The sequence below is a fragment of the Brugia malayi genome (genome assembly GCF_000002995.4).
Source record: "Brugia malayi strain FR3 genome assembly, contig: Bm_v4_ChrX_scaffold_001, whole genome shotgun sequence".
Classification (NCBI taxonomy): Eukaryota; Metazoa; Nematoda; class Chromadorea; order Rhabditida; family Onchocercidae; genus Brugia; species Brugia malayi.
In genome coordinates this window covers 15,470,078-15,495,218 of record NW_025062479.1, presented here as the reverse complement: position 1 = coordinate 15,495,218, position 25,141 = coordinate 15,470,078, and the positions used below count along the sequence as shown (strand labels likewise).

General features: G+C 23.1%; 1 protein-coding gene and 1 non-coding gene across 3 annotated transcripts in view; both read right to left on the bottom strand.

Moving 5' to 3' along the window:
* Bma-unc-2 overlaps positions 1-24,185 on the bottom strand; it is a gene marked incomplete at both ends in the record, with an annotated part of 53,503 nt that extends 29,318 nt beyond the window's left edge. For both annotated transcript variants that reach the window (XM_043074976.1, XM_043074977.1), the window contains 4 exons: positions 950-1,049; positions 13,299-13,373; positions 22,910-23,037; positions 24,042-24,185. In XM_043074976.1, the coding sequence (XP_042930910.1) occupies positions 950-1,049; positions 13,299-13,373; positions 22,910-23,037; positions 24,042-24,185 (447 nt within the window). The remainder of the gene's footprint in view (positions 1-949; positions 1,050-13,298; positions 13,374-22,909; positions 23,038-24,041) is intronic.
* Positions 18,214-18,286, bottom strand: Bm15761. The gene has a single exon (XR_006228029.1). It is a non-coding gene; the product is annotated as a small nucleolar RNA Bm15761 (small nucleolar RNA).
* Positions 24,186-25,141: the final 956 nt, after the last annotated feature.

Genomic DNA, 25,141 nt, shown 5'->3' with positions numbered 1-25,141 from the left:
TTTTTCAATATTTCATTTATTACCAGCTAATTTTAATGAAAAATTTAAGTTTTAGCAATCAATTGAAAAAAGTGAAAGAAAAACAATTACTAATTTCAGTAGAAAAAAATGAAATGTGCAAAAAAATCTGTAATAGATTAAAAAATTCAAACACCAATTAATATAAAACGAAATGATGTTAACTACATCTTTTCCTTCCAATAAAATTACCAAAAATGAGAAAATTTTTATCTGAAAAAAGAAACTTCTGAAAATGAATTTGTTTATTCCATTCATTTACGTCAATTTTATGTTTTTTATTTTTTGTTTGTTACACATATATTCATGCATTTCTTATGTAATTATGTTTATATTATAAATTTTGTCGTTTACTTTGAAGTTTACATAATATTTTAAAGTTGTTTTTTTATTTCATCAATTATTAGCACTGCGGGTTAATGAAAAAAAAGAAGTGGAAAGCAAAGGAAAGAAAAAAAAAAACCTTTAAAAATTAAAATTTTTGATATATGATAGTGTATTTTTGATTCTTTTCACACTAATAATTTGCATAAACGCTATATGTAATATTTAAAATAATAATACCATTTTCTTTTTTTCAGAAAAAAAATAATAGAAATTACTAGTGCTTATTAAAAAAGAGTGAAAAACAAGTGTTAGAAAGTTCATTGATTATGTAATATTGCTTACTAAAATTATTACATGTGAATTAAAAATGCTCACTTATTCATTGAAATATGCCAATTGTCATTATTATGATTATTATTACCACTTTTACAAGATCGAAATAATTAATTATTAGCATATACAATCAATTAATTATCTTGAGTATTTCACGCCTTTTCCCTCTCATCCTTTTTTTTTTCATTTTCTTCTTTCATATAAAATTTAAAATTAATAATTTATGAATGAATGATTTTTCTTTTTATTTTGTCTTTTATTTTAAACTAACTTTTTCTTTTGATGAATTAAGCTGTGTTCTTCGTCCAGTTCCAAGACCAAATCCATCGTCTGTTTGATTTTGTTCTTTCTTCGCTTCTTCTGCTGCCAACCTAGCAATTTCATCAATGCCAAGTGTCATCATCGATTTTGTTGTTAGATTTGCTTTTTGCTGATTGTTTACTTTCTAATAAATTAAAAATTCACCGCAATAAAAATTTATCGATTTTTTTCTCTGGAAATCTACAAAAAAGCACCACTTCTTCCTATTTTTTAAATTGTTTCAAATTAACGAAAATATAACAAAAGAAAAAGAAACAAAAAACAAAAACGAAAAACAACGGCAAACAAATAAACATGTTCGTGACACAAAATTTAAAAGGCAAGAAAGAAAGCATGCATGAATTTGTCAAAAAAAAAAAAAAAAACACAAGACAAAACAAAATAAAAGAATAAACTAAACAATCATGTGAAAATAAAATAATTGATTTAGCATAAATTCATATAAGAAGTTAAATTAGATATAAATTAAATTCATAGCTTCTTATTTTTTTAATTTCCATAGATTGTTATAAATGTTTAAGTTTTAGAAAAGAACGAAGTAAAACAAATAAATTAAAAAAAAACAAATTTTGCAAAACAACTAAGGAAGGGAAGGAAGGAAGGAAAAAAGTGAAGAAATATGATCAAACATTTATGAATAAGTTTTACTATGAAATAATATAAAATAAAGCATCAAATGGTATTGTAAAAAAAGTAATAACAGGAATTAAAAAAAAAAGTAATGACCATAATTGATAATAACAACATGCAATAATATAATGATAAAGATAATAACATTTAATTAATAGTGGTCATGATAGTGAAATAATAATAGTAATAATAATAGCAATAATGATCAATAATAATAATCATAAAAGTGCAAAAATAATATGTTAAACAAAAATATTGGTAAGAAAAAAATGAGAAAAGCTAAGAAAAAGGAGTGAGTGAATATAATGAATAAAGAAAAAAAATAAACAAATAATTCATATCTGAGATTCTAAACTAAGCTATGATTCCTTTCTTGTTCTTTTTAATTTCTTATTTTCCAAATTTGAAAAGAGATATTATGATTATTTTTTGCAGTGCTATTGAATAAATATTGCTTGCGATAATAATGAATAATCTGAAGCTCATCCTTTTTCGTTCTGCCCACTTTCTGGGTAATAATAGTAATAATATTAATAGTAATTGATAATAATAATAATGGTAATAATGAATAACTGTAATAATAATAATATTGGTAGTAATAATAGTAACAATGCATAATTTTTCCAAGTTAATAAAAGTGTTCAGCACTGTATTTAAAACATGTTCCACTAAATTAAACCTAGCTATTGAATTTTTTCATCTTGAAATTAAAAGTCCTCTTTGAAGTCTTTTTTTTTTTTTAATTTTAATGATGATAATAATGCTACGAGCCATATAAGACATATATGGAAGTATAAAATATTGATTCCATTTTTAAATTAATTTAAATATTTCAAACTTAACAATAAATTGACAAAAAAAATTGATGAAAATAGAAGCATTGAATTGACTAATATCCAATTTAAATAATAATAAAAATGAATCTAAATGGATTGAATCATAATCATAGTTTGAAGAAGTTGACTTAACTAGAGAACAAAAGAAAAAAATTGAAATGAAAGAAGAATATGAAAGGCCAAGTTTGATAGAATGTGAGGTTAGTACATGTATGTATGTGTGTGTGTGTGTGTGTGTGTACATTATGTTTATATTTGTATGTATAGGACACATTAGTCTGCACTATGATAAAGGCAAAGCTTGGCCTTAAACTAAGATACTGCTAAAGTTGAAGCTTAACTGCTGGGCTGGGCTAACTTAACCCCTCTGTATAAACTAAAATAGCAGTTGAGAAGTGTCGTCAAATCTAACAAAATTAATACATAATGATGTGTATGTGCATCATTTTCAGTGCGAAAAATGATGATAAGCTTATGAGAAATGTAAAAAAAATTAAAGTTTCAAAATAATTTATTAACCAATTGACTTGAAAGTAAGATGAGACAGAGTGACAGAGGCAGAGGGGGAGAGAGAGAAAAGAACTAAATCTCCATAATATATACTAATATATGATTAAATGAAAAGCTTTATTTTCTATGCTACGAAAAATTAAATTATTATTATTATTGAAAAAAAATGAATAAATTTTGCAATGAGAATTTAATGAGAAAAATTTATTGTCGTAAATAAAAATAATAGTATTAAATATAGGTTAAAATTAAATATGAAATAAAATGAAATGAAATTTGAATGTAAATAATGAAAACAATAATTTTTTTTAATCAACGATACATTTTTTTTTTTTTTTTTAAGTTTTTCATCTGTCGCTTTTTTTTTCTTTCATTCGTTCATTTTTTTTTTTTTTTATTTATTTGTTTACTTTATTTGGCTTTAGTTTATTAGTAAATAACATAATATGATGATAAAAGCAATTTATTAGAGCAGATTCTATGCAATGTCTTTTTTTCAACTGAATGATATCTCAATGGGATAAGCAAAAAGCTGTTGCTGGTAATTTCTTGGAATGTGAAAAGTGAGTAAATTTAGTTCAATTTAATTTAGGCTATCGGTTTATTGTAAATTATCAAATGTTTGCTGGAAATGCTATCATTGTTTTTTTCTTTCTTTTTTTGTATCATAGCAAAAAATAAAAATTGATGACAACATTATAATTTTATTTTAATAATTTTACAAATATTTTTTTAAAAAAAAATTATTTATATATATGATTTGTTTTTTTAAATGATTAATTCTTATTTGTTATTTAATTAATTTTTTTCTTTGCAGTCCCTAATTTTTACTTTTGGTATAATTATTTGTTTTTCTTTTTTTTTTTCCAATTTTAACTTTATTCAATGATTTTGTGGAATATGTAATAAAAGTACTTTTTTGCTGCAATAAAAAAATCAGAAATAATTGAAATGATATTACAATGCTAATTTTATGTACTAATGATAATGATAACTGATAACAATCAATCACTTTTATTTTAAAAATAAAATATCATTCATCGTTTTTCTTTTCTTTTTTTTCGATAAAATAATTTTAAGATTATATCAGCAGCACAGTTCATGTAATATTTGCTATCATTTTTAATATAATATCGAATAATTCTTAATTATAACACTAATGTAAGGATAAAAACAGATTATTATTTTTTCTTTTTTTAGTTTTTTAGTTTTTTTTTTACATTATCCTATTTGAATCACAAAATTTTGACCTTAAGTTTTTTTATTCTTAATTTTGGTTAAAATAAAAAAAATTTGGGATTATTCATTATTCGTTTCATTTTTCTTTTTTTTAACTTAAATGGGAGGAAATGCAATGGCTAGTTATATATCAAACATAAAGCGGAAGTAATTTTGGCTTAAAAAATGAAAAATATCCATAATCGACAAAGTTGTTTACGTTTGCGCTTATTTTTTCATTTTTTTTTTTTGATAAATGAAATTTTGAATGCCCTATAAGTAAATTATTGAATTTAGAAAAAGCGAGGATAACGTGAAGAATTTTTGCCTTAGCTAGATAAAAAAAAAAAAAAAAAAAAACAAAAAAAGAAGAAAGAAAAAAATACCCGAAAGTATAAATTGAATATAACTTACATAAATCACTGAAAAAAATTTTTTTTTCTTTTCATTCACTCATTTAATCTTTTGTTCAAAAATTAAATATGAATTTGCAGGCTTTATTTTTCTTTGCATATTGTAAAAAAAAAATCGAAAATACATAAAAGTGTGAATATTCTTAATTTTATGAATATTTTATGATTAGTTTATAAGCTAAAGAGTAATAAAATTAGGTTTTTTAAACTAATAAACTAATGTTTAAATTCTTAACAAAATTCTGGAATATATCATTTGCATTTATCATATCTTTAGTAATACTATTAGGAAAGTAAAGAAATCCTGAAAGATGATATATCCTAAGTGTATACCTTTTAATATCTAAAAACATATTTTGTGATTAAAAAGATTTCGTTATTTTTTGATTTAGATAATATTTGAGAACCATGTAGACTAGTTTTATTTAAGAAAAATAAAAAACAAAAGAGAGGAAGAAATGACAATAATTAAGATTAAGTGATTACATACTCTAACGTTTTTCACGATCTTTCTATTAATTTTTACATTTTATTTCTATCACGTAAAAAAGTGATTAAATAAACTTATTAAAGTAATAATATTGTTAAAATTTCTATGGAAATATTCATAAGTTTTTGGGAATTCATTGAAAATAAGAAAATAAAAAGTATTGTGGAAAATTATCTACTTGCATTTCCAGAGTTCTTTTTAAATAGTAAATATACTAATGAAATGTGAATTAAACTTTTACTAGATAAATTCAAAGTTCGTCAGTTTCTAAAATCTGGCTTAACTTATCCAAAATTTTTTTCTAAAAATTTTATAGCTTAAAAAATGTCGCTTTTTTCTAAATATATTACAGTTTCATTTCAATATTAATTAATTTAATTAATAAGAAAGAAAAAAAATTACCGAGCACGTCGAAACCATAAATACGAATAGTAGAGTAATTCAAAATAACGCGGCTGTTCCATGCCTTTTTCTTAATGATATATTAGGTAATAAGAAAATTTTTAAACTCACTTTAATTCAATTAAAATTTTAGGAATTTAAAGAAAAATTTAAAATAAAACTTTACAAAATCCAAAAAAGTCTGACTATTTCACAACTTTTCTCACTTTTTTTTTTAAACTTAGAATTTAATCGTAACAAAAAGTGAGAAATGAAGCTTGCAATAGTAGCAAGAAAGAAATGAAAATGACTAAATGGTTGCCTCTTTTTTTTTGGTGATAATAAAAGTCAGTTTTTTAATAATTTAATCTGCTAATTGCTAAATTTACATATTTCTTAATTTTGCTAATTGTTATTGAAAGTTGATGGAATTTTTTTTTTTCGCTTTTAAATAATTTCAGCAATTTCTAAAAGCTTAATATGTAAAAAGCATAGCTCATTATATCAGTGTTTTGTCATAATTAATCCTAAGTTTTAATCCTAATAAGGAAAATTTAATTAAAAAAAGGAAAAAAGAAAAAGCAAAGTCATTCATAAATGAATAATTTTAGTAAGTAAACGAATAATTTGTCAAGTAAAAGAAGAAACCAAAATTTTGACCCTTCGAATTCACCATTCATTTACTTGGTCATTTAATGTCCGTTAGTAATATGTTTGTATTTATAAGTTCAGTACAATTGTTTATGGGTCAATACTTTCTATAGGTTATAAATAGTTGTATGCAAAATTTTTTTCAAGGATTATTTTAATTGATAAATTTGCATTAAAATTAGCCTGAATATTTTTCTAAATTTTAATTTTTTAGTTGAAACCCTCTTTTTTTGTTTTGTTTTGTTTTGCTTTGTTTTGCAAGAAGAACTGAGCAAGGATATTATCTTGAAATGTGAAAGATTATTAAATTTTTCTTTCTAATAGACTAAATTGTACTTTTTGAATTCATTATTATTTCACAACATTATCTGATCATTTAAACAAATGTGAATTTATCATTTTTAATTCTATCATTTATAAATGATTATGATGACCTTTTGAGTTCATTTATATTGATTAAGGTCAAAATAGCTTAATAATTTTTGATGTTATTCATACCTAACTTGTTTCTTCTTACGAAAAAATTTATTTCATCAAAAAAAAAAAATAATAATAATGATTTTTTCTCTTTGAATAAAAAATTTTAAATGAAAAAACAAATCTACCATCTTATCTTTATTTTTATTGCTTCTTCGTTTTCATCTCCCAATCTTATCTAATCCTTTTAACAATATTGCAAAAATCGATATGTGATAAAATGTAAAAAAAAGAAAAAATTTTCAAAATAAATATGAAAAAAATTTTGTAAGCAGAAATGAAAATTTGTAATGATTCCTCTCACCAATGCTTCTCAATTCCGTTCTTCACTGTAAATGAATTTTAATGAATCTAATGTTTCATAATTCTTGATTCCCGACTGTACTGCTGTGGCGCTTCTCTATCTAAAAATTTTTCATATCTTTGATTTTTCCCTTTTTCTTTTTCACTCAGCTTCCTCTCATCCCCCGCTTTCTTCCAAAAAAAATATATGCATGAAATTATATATATTAGATATATGAAATTAAAGTTGAAAATTATGAAGAGGATGAGAATTGAAATGAAAAAATGGAATCATATTTCTAGAAGACTATGCATTATTTTCCCTAATTCGTTTTCCTGTTTTTTTTTTTTTTTTCTTTCCTTTCTTGAATGCATCAGTTATATTCGAATGAAAAATTATTGTGAAAGAATAGAAAAAAAAAATCAATAAATCATATTTTAGCATATAATATAATATATATGTAAGCTTCTATTTAATATTTTTATGCTTCACTCAATACTACTTCATTATTATTTTCATAATTTTACAAATGATTTTTTGGATGAATATTATTAACTAAAATATTTTTTTGTTAGCTAAAAAGTCAAAGTCGTTTTGCTACATTTTGATAATTTATGCAATTAAAAGTCAACAAACAATTATTAATTGAATATTTAACAACTATTTCTGATTAATTAGACAATTGTAAATTCATTTAATTAGTTAAATAATTAAACAAAAAAGAAAAGACGAACGGTTGTAATTTATTTCCGAATGTAATATGAAAGAGAGCAAAAAAGTAATTTTCTTAAAAAAAAGAGCATACTATTTTTTTTTAGAAAAGAAAGAAAATTACAAATTTTTAGACCATTGATGATATTTTTAAGTTTTTTAAACATTTACTCTTTGCTACAAGCAGATGTAGTTATATATTAATGATATGAGAATAAGTTGGGAAAAAAAAGTCTCAAATTTTAAAAATTTTGTTATTTTCTTCTTATAAATATTTCCAAAGTTCTAAAATTGTATATGAAAAAAAAATCAAATAGTTATAAGATATTTAATTTATGATACTTTGTTCTATAATTGTTATTAAACCATTTGCGCCATGCTTTTGATCATTTTTTAAAGTGTTTGCTACTGCTTCCATTTTCTTAATGCCATTGTTCCTCAATTAGAATAGATTTACATTTTACTTCATATTCTAAAATTATTTTACATCAATTAGAATAGAGCTTTTATAACATTTGATGGATTATTTCAAATTAGATTTGTAAATAAATTATGAGAAAAAAAACTTTTCAGATACACTAAGAGAATACCAACGAAAACTTTCCCTCTAATTAATAGTTTTTCACTCAAAAACTTTAAGCTATTTAAGAAAAAAAAAAAAAAAATGGAAGAATATTGATTCTTTTATCAGGCACAAGTAAGCGCAAAAAAACAGAATAATATTATTTGATAAGTTAAAAATAAGGATAAAAATAAAAATTGGAAAAAAATAAATGAAAAGCAGAAAATAAAGAGTTTATAATTAGTAATATGCATTTTTCAAAGATTTCACAAAATTTTGTCCAAAAATGATTATATTTTCTACTATCAATTAATTATTCAGTTCAAATCATAAATATTTTAGTTAAAAACAGTGTTAATATGTCATAATTCATGAGATGAGCATAATTATGCGAAATTTCGTTCAAAACATTTCAATATTTAAAATTTTTCTGTATTTTATTTTTTTTAACTGCATATTTTAATTTCCATATGAGTGAATCATTTCAAATGATAAAATCATTCAAAACAATATCATTAATAAATACAATAACTTCTAAATACAAATTAAAAATTAAAAAGTAGTGAGTGAATGCTTTAAATTCCACATTGAGATCAAATTTGTCCTTAAACTTTGAAATTAGGTTTTGAAATTTTTTTAATTTCAATTCAAAAATTTGACTAATTATAACGAAATGTAAGGATTTTTTTGTAAGCTGAATGTGCATATAAGCTTACTATGCCGAATTTACAAAAAGTTATATATTTTCTTTTCCGAATTACGATTATTTACAATCATTATTTATTCAATCGACGTAACGCACATTACGTGAAACTGAAAAAAATTATTATCAATAAAGTAAATACGTGGGAAATATCTACAAAAAGAATAAAATTCATATTAAATTTCATCTATTTAACTAAAATAATATTTTTTATCATAACAAATAATTTTTCACAAATATCGCATCAGCGATTTGATATTTTTTATCCTAATTATATTTGTTGAATTAGATTAATAAATAACACTTCTAAAGTATTTATAATAGCTTAAAAATTGGTCAAATTTAAAACATATTCTATCCGAATGGTTTATTCATTTTAAAACAATGATAATTTTAAAGTAAACAAAATTTTTCAGCTAAGCTAAATTGAAAATTACGGAAATGAACGATTAAGTTAATTGGTTTGTTTGTTTTTTATTTTCTTTTTTTGCTGTTATACTCAATGATTCACAGTTTTGCTCTCCTAAAAAAAGCCTAAAGTAATTTTTATCCCAATTCCTTTTTCCTTTTTTTTTTTTTTTGTTCAATCACATCGCTCTTTTTTTTTTTGTATTTATAATATTATTTCAATTTTTTGATTTGTTATTTCATTTCCTATTTGTTTACACATTTATTTCATTTCTTATTTATTCATATATTTTTGCATCCTAACATAATATCCTTCTTATGGGATCATTTAAAACTTTATTTTTGTTAACAATATTTTCATCTGCTTTTTAAGAACACTTTTGCTATATTTAAACAATCTTTTTACTCGATTTACCTTTTCCCATTCAATTTCTAGCTCTATTTAGTAAGAAATAGACTAAAATGCAGTTTTAATTTGATATTATCGACATTAACATCGTGTCTATTTGGATATTAATTCAATCAACTAAAATTTTTTCAACTACTTAGATTTTTGAAAATAGCTTAATAAACATAAAGATTATTACAAGGTTCTTTAAGACAAAATAGACTGATGTATGAATAAAAGAAATTAATCAAATTTCGATAAAAATGAAGGATTTCCCACCTTACCTCACTGCAAATAAACTTACCATTTAATATGTACTTTGAACAGATCTGACTATATTTTTGCACGTTAATCACTATCTTTTTTTAGGAAAATTTTGAAACCAATTTGACGAAATGTGTGTTTCAAAGGAAACACATTTTTTTTGTTGAATATCTAGTATATATGAGATGAAAAATTAAATTATCTATTTGCACTTTTTAACTTCATTATTTTATGCATTTTTATTTTAACTTAATGATAACTTCATTTTGTTGTTAATATATATATATATATATATATATATATATATCAAGAAAAAATAGTAATATAAGGTTAATACCATTCAATTACTGTAGCGATATTCTAGTACTAATAAAAGTTTTTATTTTAGTTTAATAATATATATATATATATTATATATATATAAGATAATCTTGAGAATTTATTACAAAAATAAGATACAATTTTGACAAGAATGATACGAGTCACATATAATTACTGTAGCAATATTGTAGCGTTAATAAAAACCTCAAACAATGCAGAAGATGAAAAATGAAAATTCTAAAGGATTACAGATGATAGCAGTAATAGTTGTCTACTTATTAGAACAAAAAACTAAAAATAAATAAATAAATAAACGAAATAAATAGATATGGTAAAACAAGAAAATTACTTATGCGCCAATTCTAATCTTCTGTTCCGCCCGCCCATCTTCATTCTCTGTATTGTAATGTTGGAAGTGTTAAATCCCACGGGAAATCCTTTAGAATATTTAATAAGAAAAAGAAAAAATTGAAAATATTCTTAATATTCTACTTCAGTCATTTATTTCCATTACTAACCTTTTTTATCATTATCATTAGTTTGCTACAAGCTAAGCTTATTACGTTCATAATTACTGATAAAATTTTTTTTTAATTTTCGTTCTTTCTTTCTTTCTATCCTTCTTTTTTTTTTTTTCTCTCTCTCCTTTTTCGTCATCTCATTTCAATAGATATGCTTCATTTTAATGGTAATATCTAAAAAATCACATATTTTTTTTTTAGAATAAGTTAAATATAAAAAAAAGAAAAAAAAACAACAAAAGAATAATTTCTTATTTAACATATTGATTGATGTAATTCCTTTTTTCTTCTAATTCCTCACCCTCTCTCGCTCTCTCCTTCTCTTCATCTTTCTTTCACCAAATATTTGAGGATATTACTTTATCTAACATTATTACTTCAATTTTTTTCTCTTTCCTTTTTTCTTTCCCTCCAACATTTTAATTAATTCAATGTATTGGAAATGAAGATTGTAATTATCAGTGGGAATGACATGACAACAGCAACATTATCTCTGAAATGTCAATTTTTTTAAATAATCGAATGACAAGTAATCCAAATAGAATTAAAAAATAAAAAATAATTTCCTATTTTAATATATCATAAAACGGACAATTCACTGCATAGATTAAAATCAATTTTTCCATTTTTTTTTTCCAACATTATTATGAATCGGAATTTGTAATAAGCTTTCAGTATTTTAAAATTTTAATTTTAGTAATACATCCCAGTAATGTTAACTGCTTGTGAATAAAAAGGGCTAAATTGATAATCGCTTATTCATTAAAAATATATGCATATAAATGTTACACTTAATTATACATGAAAAAAAAAAAAAAAAAAAATGAGACGTTAAAAAGAAATAGGAAACTGAAAAAACCGAGTTCAGATTGGTGGTAGTATTATTTACTATTATAATTTATATGCTATCAAATAATTTACAGGTCGAAATCTAATCTATAATTTAAGAAATATGTGAAAATGCTTCTGTACTTCTTTTTTTTTTTTTTTTCAGATAACAAGAGGATTGTTTGCCCAATGTTTTTGCATATTATATTAGCAATCCACTTTTTTTTTCTTTTTTTGGAAATATAAAATGATTGATTACCGAAAATCATAGATATTAAATAAGCAATCTAATGATACATTTTATAATGGATTCATTAAAAATAAAAATTAAACAGTTATGAAAGAGTGAGATGAAATTAAACAAACAATTTGATAAGAGAAAAGCTAAACGCATTTGGTAAGCAAAACATATTTCAAATTTTTCCTATTTTTTTTTTTTTTTTTTTCAGCAAAAAATTAATTAACTAACGTCTTGAAGTCATCAAATATGAATTTCAATAAATGAATAAAAGAGGAAAAGGAAAGAAAAATGAGTCAAAAGATTGCTTATTTGTTGCTATGTATATCATATCTTTGCAACATTTTCAACTTATTTTTCCTTTTTCCACATCCATTCAACATATGTATTTATATATACATTATTTTAGTTATAAATATTCGAATTATTATCAAATACTTGAATGATTACAAGCATACATATATATGAGGGAAAATTTATAACTAATTAATGATTATATCTTTAATTAAATTAATCTTTTGTACAGCACTTTCGTTCCAAATAATAATTTTTTTTCTTAAGAAATGCCAAATAATTTTTTCTTAAGAAAAAACGTAAAAATTGAACTAATACTTTCTTAGCGCAATTTTGTTTTACCATTATAGATTTTCAAGTACTTATGCTAATTAGCTAGCACGATATTAATCAAAAATTAAATAAAAAAATAAGTAAATAAATGTTGACAAAAATAAATCATCAAAGGCATGCATATGTGCAAACAAAAGACATTAACAATTAATTAATGATATTTAATTATGTTAAGATATCATCTAAAAATTTTTTTTTAAATTGCTAAAATTAGAAAAAAAATTCCATAATATTTTATAGAAAGTGAGAATTCAGCAACTGCTGTTTTTATGAATGACTTCATGCTATTCTGATGAAATGAGATCAGATTTCGAACTTCCTCAACTGACTTTAATAATATAAATAGATCAATTGTCACGTAGTACCAGAAATAATAATAATAATAATAGTACGAGAGACTAAAATTGCCTAGTATTTTTTTTGCAAATATAATAATTTTAATATCCGATATTTCTATATAAGTAATGTAATTTCGCCTATTTCCATCTTATAGGAAGAAAAATTACTTCATTAATTTTAAATGATTGCAATTTTTAATCAGTCCGAAAGTTTGCACAAAAATTTCAGCCAGAAATATAAAAAAAAAAAGAACAATTAAAGAAAATATTCAACTTAGAAAAATATTACAATAAAATTTTAAAGCAAATTTTAAAAATAAAACTTTAGTAGCTTTAATAGTTGCAAATTTTAAAAAAATAAAATATTATATCACTCATTATAAAATCATACCTTAATATATAATAGTATGCCATTTAAATTTTTTGTTAAAATTAAAATTTTCTGATTTATGAAAAAATTAAAAAAGAAAGCAAAATTTCACTTTCTTATAATTGACTTACTGCGATGACTGCGTAGCTTCCTTGATTTTCGCCATTAATAAGGCGCATGTTTTGGCATCGCTCACATCCACAACTCTGAAAATTTGATGATAATTTCAATTTACAGTTTTCTTTCTTTTTTATTTTTTATCAATTAAATTTAAAGTTTAACACACTATTATTTTTGACGAAATTAATTTAATTATTCAAATTAAAGGAATACTTCATGCGGAGAATAAAAATGAAAAAATAAAATGAACAGAAGAAATGGTTTAAGAGTTTTCTATTTTTGACATTATAAAATCCTTAGAAAAAAACTTTTTGCCAACTAAAAATTGATGGAAAAGAAGGAGAAAATGGCAAATTTTCCCAAGCATTTCTTAATGTTTCCGAAATTTGCTCTACTTAAGCAATAATATTTCATTTAGATGCCATAAAAGCTACTTATTTATTTGCTTATTGATTAAAACCGATGTATGAAAATTAAAATTAAAGTTAAAAAGATTTCAAGATATTTGTTTGGAAACATAGATAGGAAAAAAGAATTTAGTGCTGGAATGAAAAAAAAAAAAAGAAATCATAAATACATTAAATTGAATAACTTTGTTCTGATTAATTTTCGAAGAGAGAAAATAAAAACAAAATGGAAGGAAATTTGCTAAGTAAAAATGAAACAATAACAAAAAAAAGTGATTTCAATCATTTTCAAACATTCGATCCATTTTTCTTCTCTTTTTTGCTTGTCTGGCTAAAAACTAGACCAAAACCAAGTTAAAAAGAAATGTCTTTTCAAATATTACCATTCAACAAATAAATGCATTGCTCAAATTACTTTTTTTTGCTCTTAATTACTTCAAAATCTTTAGTTTAACTTCAATAATCATCGATTCTAAATTATCGATTGAAGAAGAAAAGGAAGGAAAAGTTGTTAAAATTACACCTTCAATGAGAAATGTTATTTCACAAATTTTTTTAATATCATGCGGAATTTAAAAGTGAGATTACTTTCAAAAATGTGAAAGTTGAAGAAAATGAAGAGAAAGATGGCAACAAACAAATTTAAATTATATTGGAAAATTCAAAAATCAAATTTAAAATTGAAAAATTGTTCAAATTTAAATTGAAAAGATGAAAACAGGAAAAAAAAAGTTTATTGCATTTTTACTAACATTTCATACAATGAGTGCAATATATAATAGTGCATAAAATTTGTTAAAAAAAAAATAAAAAAAAAAAAGAAAACTTAAAGAAAAATCTATTTGCGCACACAAACCTATCACATATATTTTAATGCAATATATTATTTACATTTATTCTGCCTTAAAATGCATTTTCATTATAACAAGTTGGCTTTAAAAAGCATGAAAATGTCACATAACGTTACTAATTTTTATTAACTTATTAATATTTGAATTTTGATTTGCTTTTTTCCCTCATTAATATTTAGATTTTGCTTTTTTTTTTTTTTTTTTTTGTTTCTAACATCTCCTTTTTTTCTTTTTCACTAGTAATATAGAAACTGAACATAAAAAAAGGCGATACGAATGATATGATTCAAGATTGCGACAGATACGGCAATTTTCCACATCGTTTCATCTTCCATCCTTACGATGGAACACAATATAATATCAATCGATATGATAGGATACAATATAATACGAAATGATACGATGCATCATCATACCATAAGATACCATAAGCTGTGACATTAACGTCCATTTTTGCATTTTGGAATGAAATATCTGGGATATATAAGAAAATTATGTGACATAAATAATGCATGAATACTAGTAAATGGCATAAATAAAAATAATATATATTAATTAAACAAATAAAAGAAACAAATAAAATTTGGGAAATAAAACAGTTACAGAAATAAAAGATTAGGTAATTATCAGATAGCTGAGATGATATTTTTAATAAATATTTTCAAATATTGACACAAAAAGGAAAGAAAAAAAAAAAAAGGTATGAAGATTAAAAGGCAAAAATGGAAGAAAGAAAATCAAGAAAAAAAGTGAAAAATTAAGAAAAAAATGAAAAATTTTTAAATGAAAAAATTCAACAACTAAGCATCAAACAGTCAATTAAAAAAAAAAGAACTTGACAAAATGTTTAATGAAATAATAGTTTATTTTAAAACTAACAATAAACTCAATTGAAAAAGTGATTAAATAAAAATGTAAATAGAGAAAGATTTGTTTAACAGATAGGTAAATAAGATAAAAAATGTAAACAAATATGAATGATCAATCGTTTTGCTAATATTCAAAATATATTGCAGTTTGACCAGTTGGAATAATGGAAAACTTTTTGCGAACCTTTCCATCAAATTGAAGTAATCAGAAGATGTCGTTATGAGGAATATCATTCAAAATGAAAATGATTAAAGTCTTTTTTAAATGTAATGTTAAGAAAGTGAAAAAGTTGATTATGAATGGATGAATAATTTTACTCTTATCTCTTGCCTTTAATTAAGTGTGGGCATAAAATTTTTGAACTTCTACTTAAAACACTGATATAAAACAAAATCGTATAACTAAAGTAAAGTATAAATAATAACCATAACGAAGAGACAACATAAGTGATAATGACAATGATAGAATGTTCATAAATAAGATAATGATAACTATAACCATAATCCTAAGAATTTTTTTGTAATAATTACATAGGTAATGAGATCAAAGAAATCTCAATAACAATATGATTATTAGATAATGATAAGAAAAGATAAAAATTCCGTTAGTTTGAAGTTTGACTAAAGTAATAAGAATTGGAAAAAAAATTCAGTTGCAAGTAGAACAAAAATATCAGATTTAACGCATTTTATAACAATAAAAAAGTAATTGCAAATTATTCGAAATTAAAACTTGTTATTTTACATATGCATGCATTGTCATATTTAATTTTATTTTAAGACACATTCTCCTATCCAACTGATGACTGGCTATTTGACCTTTCTTCTATACTTAATTAAGACTAATGACAAGTTACTAGGCGAGAAATAGATTAAAATGAAACAATATTGTTATAACAGGCGATAAAGAACGCAATAAGCCAACATTTTGAGCATTTTTTTTTTTGTGAAGGAAGTGATAATGTGGAAAATGAAAAATGAGTGGCCACGATATTATTAAAATTTATAATGACTAATTACTGAATAACTATGAAATAAATATTTCATTCGTCAATAATGGATGCAAGGAAGAATCGATGATTTGACGATTATTTGTTATTTCAAGCAAAACCGTAAGATGAAAAAGTTCGATAAGTAGTAGATGCCACATAAGCTAACCGATAATTAAGGGAATTTGCTGCTTTGAAGTGTTGTTTTTATCTATTTTATGCAAACAGTTAAAGTAAGTATTGATAGTTATGGCACTTCCTTTCATTAACAAAGATATGTTTAAGCCAAGTGATATCAATAATGATGAGTTTAGGCTAGGTGATAATGAATTTTCGATTCAAATATGCAATTAGTTTTGCACCAGCTTAGTATGCTATTTCCTATTTTCTCCTATTTTCTATTTTTTTTTTTCTTTTTTTCAATTTATTGTTTATTTAATCAATGAGAAAACGTATCTCAAAGTGAAAACAACTGTAACATATTGCAATTGCTGTTATCATAATATCACTGGTAATCATCTCGCTAATGTTATTGATGCAATTATTATTATTTTTATGATCGTTAACATTATTATAGTCATCATGATAATGATAATGATGTAATTATTATAATTATTACTATTGCTCTTATCATTAGCATCACTACAATCATCATGTAATATTAATGATGATAATTGTGATGCTAATGATAATGTAAATAAGAGTTTACTGATGATATGAATCACTGAGATCTTTCCGTAATGATTTCAATCCAATTACTGAAAAAAGAAGGATTTTCATTTCAAGAATTATTATTTGTTGTGCAATGGAATGATTTTTTCTTGTGATTTAATTTCTTTTTTTTTAAATTATTAGTTCACTAATGCAATTGTTCTTTATATGAATAATTTTCATTTTTCATTTTAAGCTGGTAGTTTTAATTTTATTATACAAATAACAAAATTCTTTGTTAATGGTGTAATAAAAAAAAATGAATCACAAATGTAATACGGCAAAATATTATCAAATAGGCTAACAATAATTTACTTTTTCTGCAATATTTGATGATTGATGAAGTTTTAAAAGATTGGCAAAATTAGTTAATAAGCACAGTTGATAAGTTTTTAAAAATCTTTAATAATATGCATTATTGTTTTACTAAGCATAATAATAGGACTAAATAAAATAAGATTGTAAAAATATATGTTATTTATTTTATATTAAATTTCTCAATTTTGGACATGATGAATGATTTCAGATATTTTAGTCTTACAACTTGAATACTTATAAATTAAACATTATTTTGTCAACACTAATAAATCTCTTCAAATTCTGTTTTCATTTCTTTTTCTTTTATATACAAAAAAAAAAATCCTTTGCTGATATTATAATATTTCAAATTTAAGAATTTTTAATTAACCTGTAAACATCATAGTAGTAGCAATTGCTGTTGTTATCGCTGCCATCGTTGATGAAAATAGGGCGAAAAAGTAAGTCAGAGGTTTTAATAGCCAAAGAATTAGTGTGTTTATGTGGTAATAATGGTTGGTTAATTTCATCAACCGTTGAAACCAAAGCAACATCAGAAGATATAAGAGATGATAAGATTGATGAAGTGGACCGTATCATTTGTTGTATAATAATTTTAAAGGGAATAAACAAATGAAAGGAAATAAAAGAAATGAACGCAAGGAAAAAGAATGGAAAAATTAATTTTAACAAAGTAAAATTTAGGAAAAAGTAAAAGAGAGAGAGGAAGAGAAAATTTGATTAGTAAAATAGCAATTTTAATCTCATCCTGAAATATTATGTTTCATTTATTATGGCTGTCTGAGGAAAACTTTTATATAACGATTCAAATATTAGTAATAAATTACAAATTAATTCTTATAATTACTATTCATTTGAATATTTTCAGGCCTTTTTCGATGCGACTTATAAATAAATTCATAAAACCAATTTTAGAAGGAAGTTATTAGATAACACATTTACTTCCTAGAGATTTAGTTTTGCATATAATTGTGATTTTTAATTTTTTACATGGATGAAAAATTCACATTACAAAATATTTAGAAATCCAATAAAAATGAAGGGATTTATTTTTGTAACCAAACTTTTATGCTAATTTGTGTTTTATTTTATGCTTATATTAAATTTAATTATTGGTGATATTATAACTAATAATTTATTTGAAGTGATAAATATTTATTATTGGTGTATTTGTTTTATCCTATTATTGTTGTTATTAAACGTACATTAATATTTTTGATAATTTAGGAAAGAAATATCACAACATGTTGAGATTTTATTTTGTGATATTTTAAAGCAAAATGACTTACAGAAATACTAAATTACAAAATGTAGAAACTATCCTGCCGGAAATATTCTTTACTGAATCTGAGATGATGACATGAGGTGATCGATCAGGTGAACAGCAATACGGCAGATTATTTCCCGGAGTTTTATTTACTGTTTTATCTAGCATTACGTGGAATTCGAAATCAACACTCAAATACGTTTTTACATTAAGCCTTACATTACAGATATATCTTTTTCTAAAATGGAGAAAGTCAGGAAATGATATTGAAAGTTTAATTTTCAATAAATATTGCAAAATAAAATCAAATAGTGATATAAATTTTGAAAATTTTAATTTTTACCTAAAAGTATGTAAAAAAATAGAAATTGATAAATGTCGAATTTTCGGCTTATGTTAATTAACGATATATATGCTTAATTAGCTCCATATATGCATAAACGGTAATTATTATTGCAGGAATATAAAGAAAAGGAATTAAAAATGATAAGTAACAAAAAGTTTAGGGCCAGAAACTCATTAAGAAATTGTATAAATTAAAGGATTCAGGGTCATGAACTCTTTATGTATTTATCCATAAGTAATTAACGAATATATTCGGTTTAAAACGCAATGATAAAGTTATACAGTTGATGAGCAGCAAACAAATAGATTCAAGATGAGAAGCTCATTTTAAGCTTGCATACAACAATAGCAGAAATATAAGTTTGCATTTGAAACGAGAAGCATAACATAATATTAATAACAAAAAAAAAGTTGCCAAAAAGCTCCGCTATATTTCCAATCTTTTTAAATTTTTTAAAAGAAAAATGGCCTTAAAGTGAAAGTTTAGTTTGATGCAAAACAAGCAGCAAATAAGTTTGAACGACCCTTGGGATGTAAACTTTTTGAAAGAGACTATAATTTCATCATATTTTAATGCTTCGCTCCTTTCTCGCCCACTTCTTTTCTCTTTTTTTTTTCCTCTCTCTCTTTCTAGTTCAGTAAAAGAGCAAACAAAAACAAAAAAACATATACAAACATCTTTTTTTAGAAATTATCTATAAAAATTTCGCCAAAAAACATCAACTTTCATCTTGTTTTTGTTCCATTTTTCTATCTCTCATCCCATTCATTCCATTTATTCATTCCATTCATTCATTCATTCATTCATTCATTCATTCATTCCATTCATTCATTCATTCCATTCTTTCATTCATTCATTCATTCATTCATTCATTCCATTCTTTCATTCATTCATTCATTCATTCATTCCATTCATTCATTCATTCATTCATTCATTCATTCATTCCATTCAAAAAAACAACAACAAAAAAGAAGAACGAATTAAAACGATTATTGCCATTTAATTACAATCACATAGTTTGTAATCATAACAAAAATGCAATACACATAAAGACAGGGAGAGAGAGGGAGAAAAAAATAATTTGATACATAATTATACAAATTAGAGATATCTGAATCAAACTTAAATAATTTTGACGAAAAACGACGAAAGAAAAAAAACGGAAGACTGAAGAAAGCAAAAATGTATTAATGAACGAGATAAAATAATAAACAGGAAAAATGATTGACTTAATTATATTTTATGAACTTTAATTAAGATTATTACTATTATGTTTTTAGTATATATACATATCAAAAACATACTAAATAACAAAAATAAATAAAATGATAGTAATTTCAATAAAATAAAATAAGAACGAAGAAATACTTTCAATATGATCATATCATTAGATCATTAGATGTCTTTTTTTTAAGTTTCTCAGTAAAAAATCGTTTTCTATTTGGTAACATAAGTAAGTAATGATTGATTTTAATTTTTCTGAGCAAACAAGGTTGTTTATTAATAAACAACTGTTATCAGAAATGATTAATTTAAATAAATGATACACTCATATTAGATTACCGATTATTTGTACTTTTGTGCTATATGACTTATCTATTAATTGCACTAGCAGTTATACAAAGTTAAGCTAAATAATTAAATGAAAATAACAATGAAAGCTGATTATTGAATGGTTGTGTATTTCAACTGAAAAGTTCAAAAGAAGCACTCATTAAAAAAAAAGACTTTACACTCATTTGGACGTTGAATGAAATGAAAAAATGATCATTCCAATTTATATTACGATCAAATATAATAATAGAATAAATATAACAAAATGATTCTTTTTTTTTCCAAAAGTAAATCTAATCGTTTCTTTTTATATTCAGAAAAGAAAAAAGAAATTAGTAATGAATTGCATTGGAAAAAGTGAATAATTTTTTGAAATGTTTTCAATTTTATATGATAATGCGCGCTATTAGCCAATTATTAAAAAAAAAAAAAAAAAAAAATATGAATTTAATGTCCATGAATGTTTTGAAAAAAAATTATCAATTGCTTGAAAAGTTTCGTAAAAAAAAAAAAAAAAGAAAGAAGGCAAATTTTATTAATGTAATAGAAATAATAGAACTTCGTGCAAAACTACAGGATAAAATCCAATAAATTGATAGCACCAAAATTACTAGTAATTACATGGTGGCAAGCATTGATATAGTCTAAATTGTTCGTATAGTTACCAAACAGCTTATAAGTGTAGTTTACCTTGCACAATAGCCCAGGTAATTTGTATAAAATATTCAGAGTAAAAAATTTTTGAAATAGCACACAATTTTATAATATGCAAAAAGTAATAGCATTGCAAAAACTTTATGAAAGATCAAGAACATTAAATCATTTTATTACGATAATCAGGAAAATGCGCTGTTGTTTAATTATTTGATTGAACTATTAAAAGATAGTTGATTGAATCATTGGAACTAATTAATGGAAAAGAAGCGCACAAAAATTTCTGGAAACTATTTCAGGAACGTTTAACTCACCCCAGTTGCGCTCTATTTATCGAATAATTATTTTCCTAATATAAAAATAACTAAAACATAATAGTGAACTATTTCATAATATTAACATATCAGAAAAAAAAAAAGATACACCAAGAAGTGAACTGTTACAAAAAAATAAATCATAAATATGAAGTTTATAAAATTTTCTTCAATTTCTTTAAAAAAAAGTTCTTTTTTTTTGCCGGAAAAAGAGAGGGATATTATAGATTATTTTTGTGTTAGCAAATAAATAAATGAATAATATTTTAAGCATAAATTATACTTAACTTTTTGATGAAGATATGAAAGAAGCAAATAAACAGGAGGCGAAAATTAGAGGGAAAAGAAGAGGAAGGATGTTGTTATGGGCTAGTTAGTCTTAGTCTTAGTCTAAACCTATAAAATTATTTCTAAACAAGGCGAACAAGAAAAGCCTATCATCCTTACAACCTCTCTCTCTTTCTGTCTTTCACTCTCCCTGTCCTCTTTTCTCTCTAAATTTTTTCTTTAATCAGTGATATATAGTTCTTTTTTCTTTTACTTTCTTTTTTTCTTATAAAACTTATTCAAGCATAATAATTAGAACCAAAAATAAAAAAAAAGGAAAAAGAAAAAAAAAATTGGAGAAAAGGAATGAAAAGAAAAAGAGAAAAATGAATGATTGACAATCCAATTTTACCAAAAAGAATTTTTTTTTTCTTTAAATTTGCTCTTAGAACTATTTAAAAATGAAAAAAAAAGAAAGGAAATTTTTTCATTCTAATAAATTAATTGATACTTCACAAGATGTTGAAAATTTGAGAATTTGAATAAATTTGTTGTACTGAATGAATAGACCTGAATACAATATAGTGATGTGAATAATGAAATTATGAATGAATATATGACACAGATAATTATTAATAAAAAATAACAATATAATGAAAAGATATTATAATTAATATATTATAATGAATAAATAACTATAGTGAAAAAAATCAAATTTAAATAAAGAGAGGCAATAAGTTTAAAAGTAAAAGTAAAATGTTGATGATAAAGGTTTGTTGAAAAAAAAATAAAAATCTTTCAATTTATACGCTTGGCATTATCAATATGATTACCAAGATAAGTTATCAATATGTAAGATTACCAAGATAAAGATTTTTAAAACTTTTTTTTTTTTTGTAAAAATTCTAATTATTTATTTATTTATGTGAAATATTCAGTTAGTGGACAATTAATAAGAATAATAAAAAAAGTGTTGAACTACGTTTCTGAGCATTTTAAAACATAACATTATATTAATTTAACTCTGATTTTTTCCTTTCTTTCTTTTTTTTTTTTTTGAAAATTTAAAACCTACCGTCGACGATAATTGATGAAATTTCTTGCACAGTGATCATTTTCGTTTGAAATTTGTTCGTGTTCTTTCTCCGCTATCTCATCATTGCTCATCATATGAGTTGTTTTATCTTTCTTCTTCTTTGCTATCTGTAATTTATTAATTTCTCACCTTTGATTTTTTTATTTTGTTTTAATATTTTTTTAAAATCCAAAAAAAAAAAAAACATCGAAATTAGCTAATAAGCAAATAATTTATGTAAATTACATGCATTGTCAATCAAAATTATTTATTATTTGAACATTTTGTTTTATTTTCTGTTCAAAAAAAATTTTTTTTTTTTTTGATTTTATCTCTCAAAAATGTATAATGTAACTATTTCATTTTAGATTAATATTCTATTTGTTATCAAAAAAAAAAATCAAAAATTAATTCTCTTTATGAATATGCTAAAGCTTACGAATAATTTTTGTAAACTAATCAAATCGATTTTAGAAGTTAATTTAATACATTTATTCACTTTATCCATTTTTTTTAGGAGGTGGAGCAAAGATATATGATAATACAATGATTGCTGTTAAACAAAAAAAACGAGAAAAATATGCACTAATTGCAATTATTACATTTTTTTCTTTGTTTTTTGGAATTTCAGATTTTTTAAATTTCAGGTTTGCCCTTTTTTCACTTAAAGTTTTATTAGTATCGATTGCACTAACATCACTTTTTTGCTTATGATAATTTAAATGAATACAACAAAATTAAGACTGAAATTCATTTGTAATTTATAATTTTAATATTTCGTTCAATTATTTTCCACAAAAACTTCCCCTGTTTTGTTTATTTTGTAATTTCTTGCTTTATTTGCAGCTTAAGATTATTTTAAAGTTAAAGTTAAAAATTAAAATTTACATCATTAGTGGGTATTTTTTCTGAATATATAATAGTAATTGAAGTATATGATTTATTTGTATTTTTCTTCTCTCTTTTTCCATCAATAAAAAAAAGTGATGACAATAAAATAATTAATAATTATTTTAATTTATTTCTGATAAGTTACATATACATATATTTATCTGTTTACTTACTTTTATGCCTAAATACTTTCTTATTTTAATTTTACAATATTAATTAAATTAAGTACAATAATTCTGACTTCAAGTACAACCGCATGAAAATTGAACGATGGCATTTCCTCATGCTTTGGCCCCCGCTTTGGGGTTATCTGTCCTCGTCTTACGACTGCATAGTATTCTTGCTGATTCCGATAATTTCGTTGATTGACGACGCATTCTTCCATATCGTCGTCATATTGCTTATCAACTAAAATAAATTGAAATAATTTTTTATTTTTTCTAGAAGAAAAAAATTAAAATGAAAAGGAAAGAGAGAAAAGAGTAAAAGATAAAAAAGTAAAATGGATAAAGAAAAAAATTTTTTTCTGCTTCATTATTAATTATTGCTATTGTATTTAAGCTAAAATTAACTAAACGATTAAATAGATTAAAATAATTTTAACTTGTTAATTTTTACTTTTAACACTTTAGTTCTGTAAGTGTAAAGAGAGGGAAAAAATAAAGTTAGCCATAAAATGTCATAGCTTTCCTTGCAAATCATAGGCTTAAACAATTGACAGGCACGAAAAGGAAAAGAGAATAGATGATTGCTAGGCTATTAGGCTTATGAAATGCTAAGACCATTTCTTCCCCCGCTATTCACAGAATATTGTGAAAATGATAAATGCACACCGTTAATCACTTAAATCTCTTCTTTATCATTTTTTGCGGAGATGAAAGACGGAGGGCGAAAAGGGAGAAAGAAAGAGAAAGGAAAGAAAAAGTTTCATTAACATATTCAAACTTTTTTTTAATATCTGTATACAATAGTCATAGGAAAAACTTATTTATAGCTTTAAAATTTGAAATTTTTTTTTGCAATATTGTTCTATTAGCATTCATGTAACTCAAATTTTATTTTATTTGATTTCGACTACAAGGATGAAAAATAGAGTTTAATGTTTGAATAAATGTTAAATTGAAACAAATTCAGCGATTAAATGAGCATTGATTTAAATCTGAATAAATTAGTTAATTTGATTGGAATAAGGAAATGATTGATTAAATATTGTTTCAATAAGAGTTAATGAGGAATTGTATATATATTAGTATATATAGTGAATATTATTTATTAATATTGTGATTAATTTGACTAAATATATATAACTGTTGTAACTAATAATGATTTCTAACCGTGTAT